The sequence below is a fragment of the Elephas maximus genome, chromosome 2, assembly GCF_024166365.1.
Source record: "Elephas maximus indicus isolate mEleMax1 chromosome 2, mEleMax1 primary haplotype, whole genome shotgun sequence".
Classification (NCBI taxonomy): domain Eukaryota; kingdom Metazoa; phylum Chordata; class Mammalia; order Proboscidea; family Elephantidae; genus Elephas; species Elephas maximus.
The window spans coordinates 172,747,043-172,760,853 of NC_064820.1; the positions used below are offsets into that span (position 1 = coordinate 172,747,043).

A 13,811-nucleotide genomic window follows, 5' to 3' on the forward strand; every position below is an offset into this window, starting at 1 on the left:
TGTTGAGTGTCTCTCTCCCAAGGATGTTGGAATTCTGAGAATCGTTTGGAAAATGGCTTCCTGGGAGTCCCTGTCCTCCCATTTATATGTGTGTATGTGGATGCATCAATATCTATCATGAGCGATGGCTGCATAAAATGAGAGGGCTAAAGCAAGCCTCCATCGGAACCACTTTTGTCCAGAGGAAACAGATTTTTGAGTTATCAGGAGGGTGGAAACGTACAGACAGCAGCCAGCCATATCTCTTCATCAGTTGATTTTTTCTTTTTCTCTCAGCAGTTTAATGTGAGTGCTTCTCTCTCTCGCCTCGTTTATTTCAGATGCCTCAGGAACAGTACACACACCACCGGAGCACCATGTCCGGCTCCGAGGGGCCACAGGTATACAAAGTGGGGATTTACGGCTGGCGGAAGAGATGCCTGTACTTCTTTGTTCTACTCCTGATGATTTTAATACTGGTGAACTTGGCCATGACCATCTGGATTCTCAAAGTCATGAACTTCACAATTGTAAGTAACAACACAGAGGAGTCTTCAGCTCTCGTTGTGAGCTCTGGGGAAAGGGGGCATGAGGAAGGAATGTCAAAAAGTGATGGGAGTGGGATTCAACCTGGCATTTCGGTTAAAAAGCCTCTCTGTTCTGATTAAATGTGGGGACCGCCTTCTATCTAATCTCAGTTCTTCAGCACCTGGCAATCCAATTTAGAGGCATTTCCCACTTTGGGACCTCTGGTCTGTTTTCCCTCCACGTTGATAACTACACTTTGGTATTCTACAGCTTAGCAGCACTTTGAGTCAATAATGCAGGAAGAAATATAGGATCAATTCAAAACATGAAGTTTGTCTAAATTTTAGTAATGACTGGGAAAGGTTTTGTGAGGTAGGGGTTTGAAACATTTGTGTAAAATGAGACTGTGGGGATTATCTAAGAATTTTAACTGTCTGTTTATACCTGGTAGCCATCCCTATAGTTAACTGAGAGCTTCCTCAATTTTCAAGAGAGCAATTCTCTTTGCTATTGCTTGGTTTACATTTTACACGTTGTATAAGAACTGGTGTTTATACTTCTGTGAAGAATTTCTTGCTATTGGTGCTTCAAGGTCGCTACAGAGACTGGACATTTTTATACCTTAAAGTTCAGATGCAAAGACAACCCTGGCAATTGACTTCTGGAGTTGCTCTGAGGTTATTTTTTCCTGGAGGTTCCCAGCCTATCCTACCAATAGCAATAATTGAACGTATTACGAAAGACGGGGATAACAAAGAGTAATCTGCTACTCTGAGAATATGTTTCTTTCTTGCTTTGGTGTCAAAAATAAGTTATTAGGTTGGCAATAAAAATAAGTCCTATTTGATACAGGTATATGACCATAACACAGTCAACAGTGAGATTTTCATGTGAAAATCCCAAATACGATAGTGGAGTTTTGCATTTTCTGAGTTAAAATGAAGTCCATTTTTTTTCTCTGACACTGTATGCATAGTCAGACTTCCATGCTCATATTCAGGCAGTTCCTTCTGCCTGGGCTGCTTTGCTCTGGCTATTCTGCCTGATGAAATCCTTCCTCAATTCTCCTATAGTGCCATTTATATATTGATTATTATTCTTATCACTCTAGGTAATAATTTTAACATGGATTTCCCAGACATAGTGAACTTTGAGAAGGGCAAGGGATGCATCTTTTCTCTGTGTCCTTCGTTCATTGTTCCTGGTAGGTGACTAGTCATTGCGGGTGCTCGACTTAAGTAGAACTCTATAAACCAAGCTTAGAGATACTGTTGCAGGCAGCAGGATGGCTCACTTTTTAATAATAGTTGTTTTGTTGAGAATTTTTGCATCTGTATTCATGAGGGATATTGGTCTGTAATTTTCTTTTTTTGCAGTGTCTTTGCTTGGCTTTGGTATCAGGGTTATGGTGACCTTATAGAATGAATTCAGGAGTATTCCTTCCTTTTCTTTGCTCTGAAATACTTTGAGTAGAATTGATATGAGCTCCTCTCTGAGTGTTTGGTACAATTCTCCAGTGAAGTTGTCCAGGCCAGGGATTTTTTTTTTGTTTGGAGGTTTTTTTTTTTTTTTATGACCCCTTCAATTTCTTCTTTAGTTATGGGTCTGTTCAGTTTTTCTACCTCAGTTTGTGTTAGTTTAGGTATGTAATGTGTTTCTAGAAATCAGTCCATTTCCTCTAGGTTTTCAAATTTGTTAGAGTACAATTTTTCGTAGTATTCTCTTATGATCCATTTTATTTCAGTTGGGTCTGTTGTAATGTCACCCATCTCATTTCTTATTTGGATTATTTGCTTCTTCTCCTGCTTTCCTTTTGACAATTTGGCCAGTGGTTTGTCAACTGACTAATAAAAATTACCTTAATTTTATGTATTTCTGTTTTGAGAGGAAAAAACTGTTCAAGTTTCCCCAGTTTGGAAGACTATGATGTTTGATTTTCATGGGGTTCTGTGTATTCTAGAATATTGAAGCACATTAGCTTCTGTTTCTCAATCAGACTCAGTAAATACTTTTTGAATTTGGGCTTACTTTCTTCGTAGGCAAGTGGAATTCAGAGAAGAGCTTTAATAAGCAGGGGAAGGAGAAGTGATCAGACTTAGAGTTTGCAGAGCTTGCTTAAGAGGAAGATGCGATAGAATGGGGTAGGTAGAGGCTAGAACATTGTTTCACAGGCTAGAGCTCTAAATGGTGCCCTTGGTCCTTTAAGTATGAAGCCCAAGTAACCACAGTTGCCATTCGTTCATCTGCACATTCTGTGATGTTCTTCAAAAACCTGTAAAGTAGAAAAGCTTCTGTATTTTAACATTAAATAGGACAACACTGAAGTTAAGGCAATTGCCTGGAAAATAAAGATTGAAGCAAACGTTAAAAGAAGGAATTAAAAGGACTTAGGTTAAGTGTTACGGCAGCTAACCAAGAGGTCAGCAGTTCGAATCCACCAGTTGCTCCTTGGAAACTCTATGAGGCAGTTCTACTCTGTCCGATAGGGTCGCTATGAGTCGGAATCGACTCAACGGCAGTGGGTTTTTTGGTTGGTTTCAATAACTGATGGAATGTAGGGGTAAGGGATAGGAAAGATGTTACATAAGACTCCCAGTTTCTGGCTAGCAAGGTGGTTACGTGATAGACCCCCAAAATCCAGACAGAATCTATTACTTTCCCACTAGAACTTAGCTGGAACTCATGTGTTTCCCTAGCCCACTACTTGGGGCTATTTTTTGTAATTTTACCTAGTCTGGCATGATTTTAATTTTTAGAACCTGGAAACATTTTAGGGATGACGGGTTGGAGATTATGAACTCAAACTTTGATAACTGTGGTATTATACGAATATGGCTTCTAGAGTGTGTTTTGTCTGGTAAGCTTAATAGTGAGAAGCCTGTGTGCAAGTATATGTAAGTGTACATCAAGTGACAATTCACTCTGAGTGTATGGAGCTTGGGGAGCAGTATGACATTAATGTAATAATCTATACAAAATCGGTGATTTCCTGTAGTTAACTAAATTGATTTGCCAAAGCTAAAAGTCCTTAAAGCTTTACCAAACCAAGTACTTGCTGAGGTGAGAATAATACAATTACTAGGAATAATTGGTGCTTTATAACAGTAATACTTCTGATCGAAGAGAGCTGAAGTGTTAGAAAATTGGTTTTGCCCTGAAAGTTAAAAGCGTATTTTCCCATCAATCACATTATAAAACATATTCTTTTAGAATTAGAATTCTATTGCATAAATAATAATTTTACTGACAGCAAAGATCTGGAAAAAGAGCAAGGTATTAACAAATCAGTATTGTACTGGAGATCTGTGGGGTGAAATGGCAAAGAAACCCATCGTTGTCAAGTCAATTCTAACTCAGAGTGACCACACAGGGCAGAGGAGCACTGCCCCATAGGGTTTCCAAGGCTGTAATCTTTTCGGAAGCAGACTGCCATATCTTTCTCCCTTGAGATGGCAAAGGGGGATATGAAAATCGACGCAGTAATAATCTGTTTTATGCGAGGATTTACAAATATTATCAATAGGAAAAGAGTGACTATTGTGTACACTTGGATTGTTCAATACTTTGAGATTTGGAAACACTGACATTGTATTCAAACCCTCTGTGTAGTAATGAACCAAAAGAATGATGTCGTCTGAAAGTGTTCTTGAGGACTTGACAATCCAGAATTTTACTTTGTTGTCAGACTTGAGTTCTGTGCCATCCCATGGATATATGCTGAAAGAGCTCTTCCAATATAGCAATCTGGACAAATACCCAACCAAGTATTCTTTGTCCTAGATGTAAATCGGGAGAAAAAATGATGTTCTCATTTGCTCTAAATAGAATATTCTGATGCTTGTCACTGGATAGTGGAACACGGTTACACTTTACTCCTCAGATTTTGCCTTTATTGAAGAGGGTGTGGTTTATCTGGGTTTATACTGCAAACATCCATAAATCTCCCACCCCTAGATTATCACACAATGTGCTATATAAGGAGCCTTCGTGGCACAGTGGTTAAGAGATTGGCTGCTAACCAAAAAGTTAGCAGTTTGAATCCACCAGCTGCTCCTTGGAAATGTTATGGAACAGTTCTACTCTGTCCTGTAGGGTGTCTATGAGTTGAAATCAGCTTGACAGCAATGGGTTTTTAATGGTGCTGTATGAAGGAACAGGTATTTATTAAGAGCATACTCTGTGGTCGGCACTTAAGCACTATATGATTTAATTTTCAAAACAACTCTACAGTAGGCATTGTTGTCGTTAGGTTCTGTCAAGTCAATTTTGACTTTTAGTGACTCACGTGACAGGGTAGAACTACCTATAGGATTTTCTAGGCTCTAATTTTTCCAAAAGCAAGTCTTTCTCTGTCAGAGTGACTAGGTGGGTTCAAACAACCAGCCTTTATTTAGCAGCCGAGTGCTTAACCATTGTACCACTAGAGCTCCTTCAGTATGCATTATTATCCCCATTTTAGTAAAAGGAATCCAAGGCTAAGAGAAGTGGTGTGACTTACTCAAAAACACAGTAAATAGAAGAACTGGTATTTGACTAAAGAACCCAAACCTTTTCACTGCACTGTACCTCTTCCTAATTGTTGCAACATGCCAGCTCTTCAAGAAAATACTAAAGCTGGCAAAGCAGTTCATTATTTTTATTTTCCATTCTGTGTCACCTGCTTATGAATTTTCTACCCATCTGAGGTACCCAGTGACCTGATCTACTTAGACTAACAGCCTGGTGGTTCTGAATGTTCTGGATTTTATCTCACTGTCTTTGCATTGTAGTTGATGGCCCTCTCCCTCTCTACCTCCACCTTCCCCTTTATCCATTTGTTATTGTTAATGTAAACATTTAATGTAAACTTAATAATAAAATCTATGTCATAGGTTGGTATGAAAACTCAATGGGTTAATTCATGTAAAACATTTATAGCAGGGCCTGGTACATAGCAAGCACTGAATGCTGGCAACAGAAAGTCATGAGAGGCCTTACATAGCAGTGTAATTGTTAAGAGCATGGGCTTTGGAGACAGAAGGCCCAGGTGCAAATATGGGTTCTGCCACTTATTGTGTGACCTTTGACAAGTTTCACAACCTGTCTGTGTTGCAGTTTGCTGGTAGTAACAACAGTGCCTACCTCATAAGATTGCTGTAAAAATTAAATGAGTTAATGATCACAACGAACAATGAATGGATGGAACAGAGGCTGGCATATACAAAGTGATTTGTATAAGTGGTTGCTATTACCATTGACATTTATTTCAGGTTGATTTTGGGCCAAGCATTATGCTGTTGTAAATTGCATATGTTATCTAACTTAATCCTTTTGAGGGTTGGTACTATTAGGATCATGGGGATGGTACAGGACTGGGTAGCATTTTATTCCATTGTGCTTGGGGTCACCATGTGTCAAGGAATGATTGAACTGCACCTAACAACCAACAACAAATATTAAAAAAAAATTTTACATATGAGGGGAGAGCCTCAATAACTTGATTTCGGATCACACAGCTGTACGGTAGAAGAGCAGAGATTTGAACCCAAGACCTTTGGAGGCAGGTCTCTTAGCCAGTTTGATGTATTATGGGGCAGTGCAAAAGATCTGACTTGGGTGTCAAGGGACTGGATTTTAAGCCCTAGCTGACCATGAACTACATCACCTTTCTTCTCTGGCATTTAGAATAGAAATGACTGAGTTGGATTAGATATCCTCTAAGGCATCTTCCTGCTTGAATACTATGATTTTGTGAATTTTGGTCTCTCCCTTGGCCGTGTGAAATCTGACTTAGTTGGGGGGCTGCTGCTTCTTCCAACACTTCTAGCAGCCCAAATCCAAATAACCTGGCCTCAAAGACCTTTTAGAATACTGTGGGTATTGGTCTTCCACACTATCATTTAGCACAAGTGGTTATTAAGTGGCAAAAGTTGGGGATTATCAATAGGTGGCATGATCTCTTAGTCCAGCACATGTAAGATCATTCATTGTTGGATGAAGCGGAAACCTTAGGAGTCACCTCATCAAATATCCTCACTTTACAGATGATGAAACCAAAGTGGGTAGCAAGGTTTTCTGAACCAGCTTCATTACCCCAGCCACCTCAGGAACTTCTCAACAGCAGGGATTATGTTCTATTCATCTTTGTGGCATCAGCCTAGTATTTGTTAATTGTAAAATACATTTCTGTAGACCACACAAATGAGAAAATAGAAGTTAAGTACTTGGTCAGTGCTGGGCACATGGCTAGTCCTCAATACATTACAGCTCTTTATAACTGGTAAACAGATCCCCTAACTTCAAATTTAATGTCCTTTCCACTCATTGTTGTCATTTGTTAGCTGCTGTTGAGTCGATCCCAACTCAGTTGTGACCCTGAATCATGGCGACCCATGTGCAATGGAAGGAAATGCCGGCCAGTCCTGTGCCATCCCCGTGATCAGTTGTGGATGGGAGACCATTGTGATCCATTGGTTTTCACTGACTGATTTTCAAAGTAGAGTGCCAGGCCTTTTTTTCCACTGTGCCTTAGTCTGGAAGCTCTGCTGAAACCTCATGTTGAGCAGCATAGCACCAAGCCAGTCTCCGCCGACAGACGGGTGGTGGCTGCACATGCGGTGCGTTAGCCAGGAGCTAAACCTAGGTCTTGCGTGGAAAGTAGTAATTCTACCGCTGAACCACCAACGGCCCCTTCCACTCATTACCGAAAGCCCATTGCCGTCGAGTTGATTCTGACTCATAGCGACCCTATAGGACAGAGTAGAACTGCCCCTATAGGGTTTCCAAGGAGTGACTGGTGGATTCAAACTGCTGACCTTTTGGTTAAGCCAGGCTCTTAACCACTACTCCACCAGGGCTCCATTAGGATTACAAAATTGAAACCATTGTTATTTACAAGTGTGTAAGAAATGAATTTCCAGCTGGTTAATAAAGACCATAATGGATTGAATTGTGTCCCCCCAAAATATGTGTCAACTTGGTTAGGCTGTGTGTGGTTGTCTTCCATTTGTAATTTTCCTATGTGTTGATTAAAGAGGATTAGGGTGGGATGTAACACCCTTGCTCAGGTCACATCCCTGATCCAATGTAAAGGGAGTTTCCCTGGGGTGTGGCCTGTACCACCTTTTATCTTACAAGAGATAAAAGGAAAGCGAAGCAAGCAGAGAGTTGGGGACCTCATACCACCAAGAAAGGAGCACCGGGAGCAGAGCATATCCTTTGAACCTGGGATTCCTGTGCGGAGAAGCTCCTAGTCCAGGGGAAGATTGACAAGAAAGACCTTCCTCCAGAGTTGACAGAGAGAGAAAGCCTTCCCCTGGAGCTGACACCCTGAATTTGAGGTTCTAGCCTACTAGACTGTGAGAAAATAAATTTCTGTTTGTTAAAGCCATCCACTTGTGGCATTTCTGTTACAGCAGCACTGGATGACTAAGATAAACACTTACCCAGCAGTTCCTTTATGTTTCATGTAATACTTCTAAAAAAAAAAAAAAAAAAAAACTGTGCGAGCAAAAAGACACAAATAGATACTTGTATTCCAGTGTTTATTGCAGCATTATTCACAGTAGCCAAAGGGTAGAAACAACCTAAGTGTCCATCAACAGATGAATGAACAAACAAAATATGGTGTATCCATACAGTGAAATTCAGCCAGAAAAAAAAGAATGAAGTTCATATACATGGAACATCGATGCACATTGAAAACATTACACTGAGTGAAATAAGCCAGACAAAAAAGGACAAATATTATGTGTTCCCACTTATATGAGGTATCTAGAATAGGCAAATCCCTAGGGACAGAGAATAGAAGTTACCAAGGGCAGAGGGAATTGGGAGTTATTGTTTAATGGGTACTTTTTTTTTTCTAGTTTCTGTTTGGGGTGATGGAAAGGTTTTGGAAATGGATAATGCTGATGGTTGTACAACATGATGAATGTAATGGTGTCACTGAAAATATCCTTAAAAATGGTTAAAATGGTGAATTTCAGGTTATATGTATTTTACAACAGTTTAAAAAAATGTATATGAGGTTGAAAATATTAGCGTCCACATTTAATAGTTTAAGAAACAGGCTCTGAGAAGTCCAGGAACTTGCCCAAGTTTGTGCAGTCGGAGAGCAGTGAAGTGGGATGGGGTCACAGTGGATCCGGCTCAGGAGCCTGTGTTCTTCATCAGTACGCTATGCTGTCCATTTTCCAAGTGCTATTTTTCATGAAGACAAATTGAATTTGTTCAGTGCAATGTCTAAAACATGATTTATTTACCCTAAAGTAAGATAAAAATCCACTGAGGATCAGAGGAAGGCATTCTAATACTTGTAAATTGGGCACATTGTAAAACAGTAAAAGCCAGAGAGAATGGCCAGTATATTCCATAACTCAGAATGCTGGCTCATCCTTTGTTTGGGGAAGGCCAAAGGAACGGTGGCCCAGTCAAACGAACTCAGGTAGAGGGGAGTGAGAATAAAAGTGGAACGAGCATATGCAGGCATCAGGAAGAGGGGAGGGGTCACAAGGGAATCCAAGGACATGAAGGGGAGCATGGGTGGGCCTCACCATAACAGAACATAAAATGCTGTCAGGAATTGATGTCATGTTAGGAATGCCCTCCACCTTGCTTTCCTGGACCACAGGGCATCAGTATTGCCCTGGAAGACTCACTTCTCTTTGTAGGCAGCCAGTTTCCCTCCATTCTTGCTGTGCTACCAATTAACTTCCCCTGTGTGTTCATGTTTTGGCTTCTTTGCACCTTCAGCCTGCATCTGGCTTTGACTCTCTCTATATAGTACCCTTTCCCCTTGGGCTCCCACCACTGCCTCTCCCACTCTGTTGTTATTGTTGTTGTTAGTTGCCATCAAGTAAGCTGACACATGGTGGCTTTGCAGATAACAGAACAAAACATTGCCCAGTCCTGAGCTATCTTTATGATCATTGGTAGGTTTGAACCTCTTGTTACAGCTATTGTTTTAATTCATCTCATTGAGGATTTCCCTCATTTTCGTTGACCATCTACTTGGTATTACCCAGATCAAATCCCAGAGAAGCAACTGCGTTGGTCCAGATAATTTTGTACATTAGATAGTAGTTTGCCTGCTGGCCCATAGCCTGAGTCCAAAGCTCGATTAGCTGTAGCCAGGGAGGGCAAAGTCACTCAGAATACTGGTACTAGAGCAGCTGGTTCAGTGATCCCATTGGAGAGGTCAGAATTCACTTGAAAACCCCATTGACCAGACTGACACATTGTGATCTTCTATGAACATTAACGTTTATAAGCATTTCTCTTACCTCTCATGTGGTCTCTGAAATTCTCCCAGATTAAGCTGACTGCTCCTTCTTTCTCATTCTCCTAAAATCCTGGTGGTGTAGGGGTTAAGAGCTACAGCTGCTCACCGAAATGTCGGCAGTTCGAATCCACCAGGCACTCCCTGGAAACCGTATAGGGCAGTTCTACTCAGTCCTGTAGGGTGGCTGTGAGTCAGAATCAACCCAATGGCAACAGGTGTTTTTTTTGTTTTTTTTTTTAATACCTCGTGTCAGGCAGCTGGAAGATAAGCACCACTGCATTTGTTTATTATCCTGTCTCCCTTACTAGACTGTGAGCTGCGGAAGACAGAACCCTGAAACGATTCATGTTTGTATCCACAGCTTTAAGCACATTGCCTAGCACATAGTAGACACTTAGAACATACTTATTGGCTAAATAAATGGGGAAAAAACAATTATGAATAGGCAGTCACTTTAAATTAAAATGTATAAAGATAGGTTAGTAGAGGCTTAGATGGGCTTTTAAAATGAAGTATTGATTTATTAAGGTAGACAGGTCATAAATGAATGCCGAAATTTTATTACAAAAAGGTATTTTTAATACAGACACTCCCCCTTGTGTATCAACTTCCTGCAACATTTTAATTACGTGAGAAGAAAAGGGCAATAATGGAATGGGAAAGAGATTACAAGCAGGAGATTTCATTCTAGTTAATAATGTACAGATTTGCTCAGCAAATGAGAGAAGATGATACTATTGCCTTTAGTTGTCCTTTTCATTTAGCACCGTTAATGAATATATCGTATGTGAGAGTAGCATCCGCCAACTTGACTTGGACTTGGACAGACTTCCTGTATTAAGAACATCATGCCTCCATGGCTCAGTGCTTTGATTCTTGCGGTCACTTTTAATCCATTAGCTCAAATTCATCAGCCTGAAAAATCACCAAAGTGTTATTTTTTTCAAGGCAGCATGAAAATTATACTCCACGGTGGGGGGGGAGGCGGGGGGGAAGAGAGAGAGAAATAGAGACAAAAGTAGCCCAGTGACCAGTCCTAGGATATGGCTCTGTAATGTCCCATTGGGATTAACCGCTTGCTGTGTTTCATACACTTGTAAGAACGTAAATCACCAGGAATGATTTTGGTCAATGTAATTGCTGCAGAATGAGACAAATCAAGCTTGCTATAAGTTTATATAATTTATTGGGCATATTTGCTTCGGTCTATATTTTTAAATACACTGTGTGCAGTACACTGTGCTTTATGTGGATGCTAGGGCTTACGATAAATAAGAAGGAGCCTATGTTTTAACAGCTCCTAATTTACTTTTTTTTTTTAATTTACTAGGGAAGTTTTTTTTTTTTTTAATTTACTAGGGAAAACAAGAGCGCGTGGCTATGTTAATACTTACCAAAAAATGACAAGTGTTTCAAGGAAGTATGGAAGAAGTCAGCTACAGCTAGAAGGCACTGGCAGGCTTCTTTAGTTGAGTCTTAAGGAATGAACGAGGCCTTTTTGAGAGGCATTTACAGCAGGGAAAGCAGCATGATTGAAGCCTGGAGGTGGGTGAGCTCAGACCAGATTGGGAAGCCTCCCACACTGTAGTTCTTGGATTGAGAGCCTGGGCTACCATGGAGGAAGGGAAGTATTGGGCAAGGTTGAGGCAGAGAGGAGCTGCAACTAGTAAAGTTGAGCAGCATTCCAGTTATAGATATCCTTGATAGGGCAAACTGAGATACTCGAATTTCAGTTGTAAACTAATTCCTGCGCAGTTTTAGCCTACGATTTGGTGAATACTTAGAAAATATATATATATATATATTTTTTACCATTTACTAGAGTTTCATACATTCAAAATTCATTTTATTATGGCCTTAAAATTGAGAAAGCAGGAAAAATGTCATGAAAATCTCCTTGAAGTTATTTCTTTCTTTACACATCCCACCCAGCTGCTCACACATGGTACGTTTGGTTCTTTGTGGTCGTTTGGCTGTGAGTTCTGAATAACTCTCAGAAATCGGAAGTTGTGACCACATCTCAGAGCTCTCTTCACTTTTACTGAGGCAGTAAGTAACCATAGGAGAGAAATTCCAAATCCCAAAGGGCATGTTACCGTGGAGAACTTGAGGGTTAGTCCTTCAAAGTAGACCGCAGTGCTTAGAATATTTAAACTGTAGAAAGAAACACAGTAAATTTGAAGGTCTTTCGGGAGAGTTGAGTTACCTGAGAGACATAAATTAGGATTTTTGGGCTTGGGGTGGTTCTACGCCTTCCCTGTCTAGAACTTTACTGTCCAACATGGAATTAAAATGAAATAAAATTTAAAATTGAGGTCCTTTGTCGTACTGGTCACATGACAAATTGCTCAGTGACCATGTGTGGCTACCATTGTGGGCAGTGCAAATATGAAATATTTTCATCACTGCAGAGGGTTTTATGTCACAGGTCTGGTCTAGAAGCTACTACCCTATGTCTTAGATAAGCCTTGAAGGGCATGCTAAGTGGCCAGGTAAGACCCTTGAATAAAGAAATCTTCCATTACTCACCACAGAGCAGTGTTTGCTTTTCTTCTTTCTTTTCAAGACCTGGAAAATGGGATTAGGTTAGGAAAACAAACAAACCACAAAAAAAAAAAAAAAAAAAAGTTTTTTTTAACAGAAAGAGGTAGAGAAGGCAGTGTTTCCTAATCTGATGAACAGATGGCCAAAAATAACTATGTTGATAGGTGCCCAGTGCATTTTCCATACTCCCATTCTCTACATCCTCTCCTCACTTCAATATTCCTACTTGGGAATGTAAGACTGTGCGAGATTTTCTGTCTTACCTGTGAGGATCAAGATGGACCTTTGTTGGGTGAAGATCTATATTAGGGGGGTGGGAGGCAGGGTCAGGAACAATTTTGGGGTCTTATTTTTTATTCTCTCAGTCTGTGAAAATACCTAGTTTGGACCATCTGGTATTTCAGGTTCTTCACAGCTTGAATAGTTCCCATGTATAACTATTGCGTTATCCAATACTCCTTGACTCAGGATGAGACATAGAATCATTTTTTTTCCCCTCTAGAAGTGTGTGCATATGTTGTGTTTGTTATTATGTATATTTGCCTACACTGTATTTTGTAAGGCTAAGATCTAAGATGCTAAATGCCATGTTCTTTTTGTATATGTGTTTTGTATTTCTAGCCTTAATGCTTTATTTAATGAATAGTTGTTCCAATTATTTGCATTACACTACAAATCACCTCAGCAGTCATTTATTTTGCTTATGAATCTTCAATTTTGGTGGAGCTCAGTGGGGGTAAAGAGCTCAGTGGGGATGGCTGGTTTCTGCTTCCTGAAGTCTGGCATCTGAGCTGAAGAGATCCCAAGGTTGGGAGTGGCACAACAGCTGGGGGTGGGGTCATCTAGAAGCATCTTTACTCAAAGGTGTGACAGTTGATGCTGGCTGTCAGCTGGAACCCCAGCTGGCCAAAACACCTACACATGGTCCCCTTTGTTTTGTCTTTCCCTGTAGGCTACAGAGGGCTTCCTCACAGCATGGCACCTGGGTTCTAGAGTGAGTGTTCCACATAAACAAGAAGTGATGACATTTTATGACCCACACTCAGAAGTCAGGTTGTGTGACTTCCAAAATATTCTGTTGGTGAGGGCAGGCACAAGGTTCTGCTTAGATTCAAGGGAGGGCACATAGAATCTACCTCTTCATGAGGGAGTTCTAGAAGATCCTGCGGGATGGTAGATTTAGTGGGTTGAATTAAAAAAAAAAAAAAACAAAAACAAAAAACCAGTTGCCATTGAGTTGAGTCAATTTAGACTCATGGCAGTGTTTCTGAGTAGAATTGCATTCCGTAAGGCTGTGAACTTCTGGAAGTAGATTGTCAGGGCTTTTTTTCCAGGTGCCTCTAGGTGGATTTGAACTACCAACTTTTCAATTTGTAGTCAAGTGCTTAACTGTTTGTATTGCCCAGAGACTCCCTAGTGGGTTGAATGGTGCCTCTCCAAAAGATATATCTAATTTCTGGAATTTGTGAGTGTTACCCTTTTTTGGGAAAAGGGTCTC

General features: G+C 40.4%; 1 protein-coding gene across 11 annotated transcripts in view; it reads left to right on the forward strand.

Annotated features, from left to right (window-relative positions):
- The window catches only part of SGCD (sarcoglycan delta), a 1,252,876-nt gene that overhangs the window by 769,610 nt on the left and 469,455 nt on the right, over positions 1 to 13,811 (forward strand). For all 11 annotated transcript variants that reach the window (XR_007516169.1, XM_049874193.1, XM_049874194.1 and 8 more), the window contains one exon: positions 321 to 509. Coding sequence is in view for 10 of the 11 variants with exons in the window: in XM_049874193.1 (XP_049730150.1) it covers positions 321 to 509 (189 nt within the window). In the remaining variant the exon portion in view is untranslated. The remainder of the gene's footprint in view (positions 1 to 320; positions 510 to 13,811) is intronic.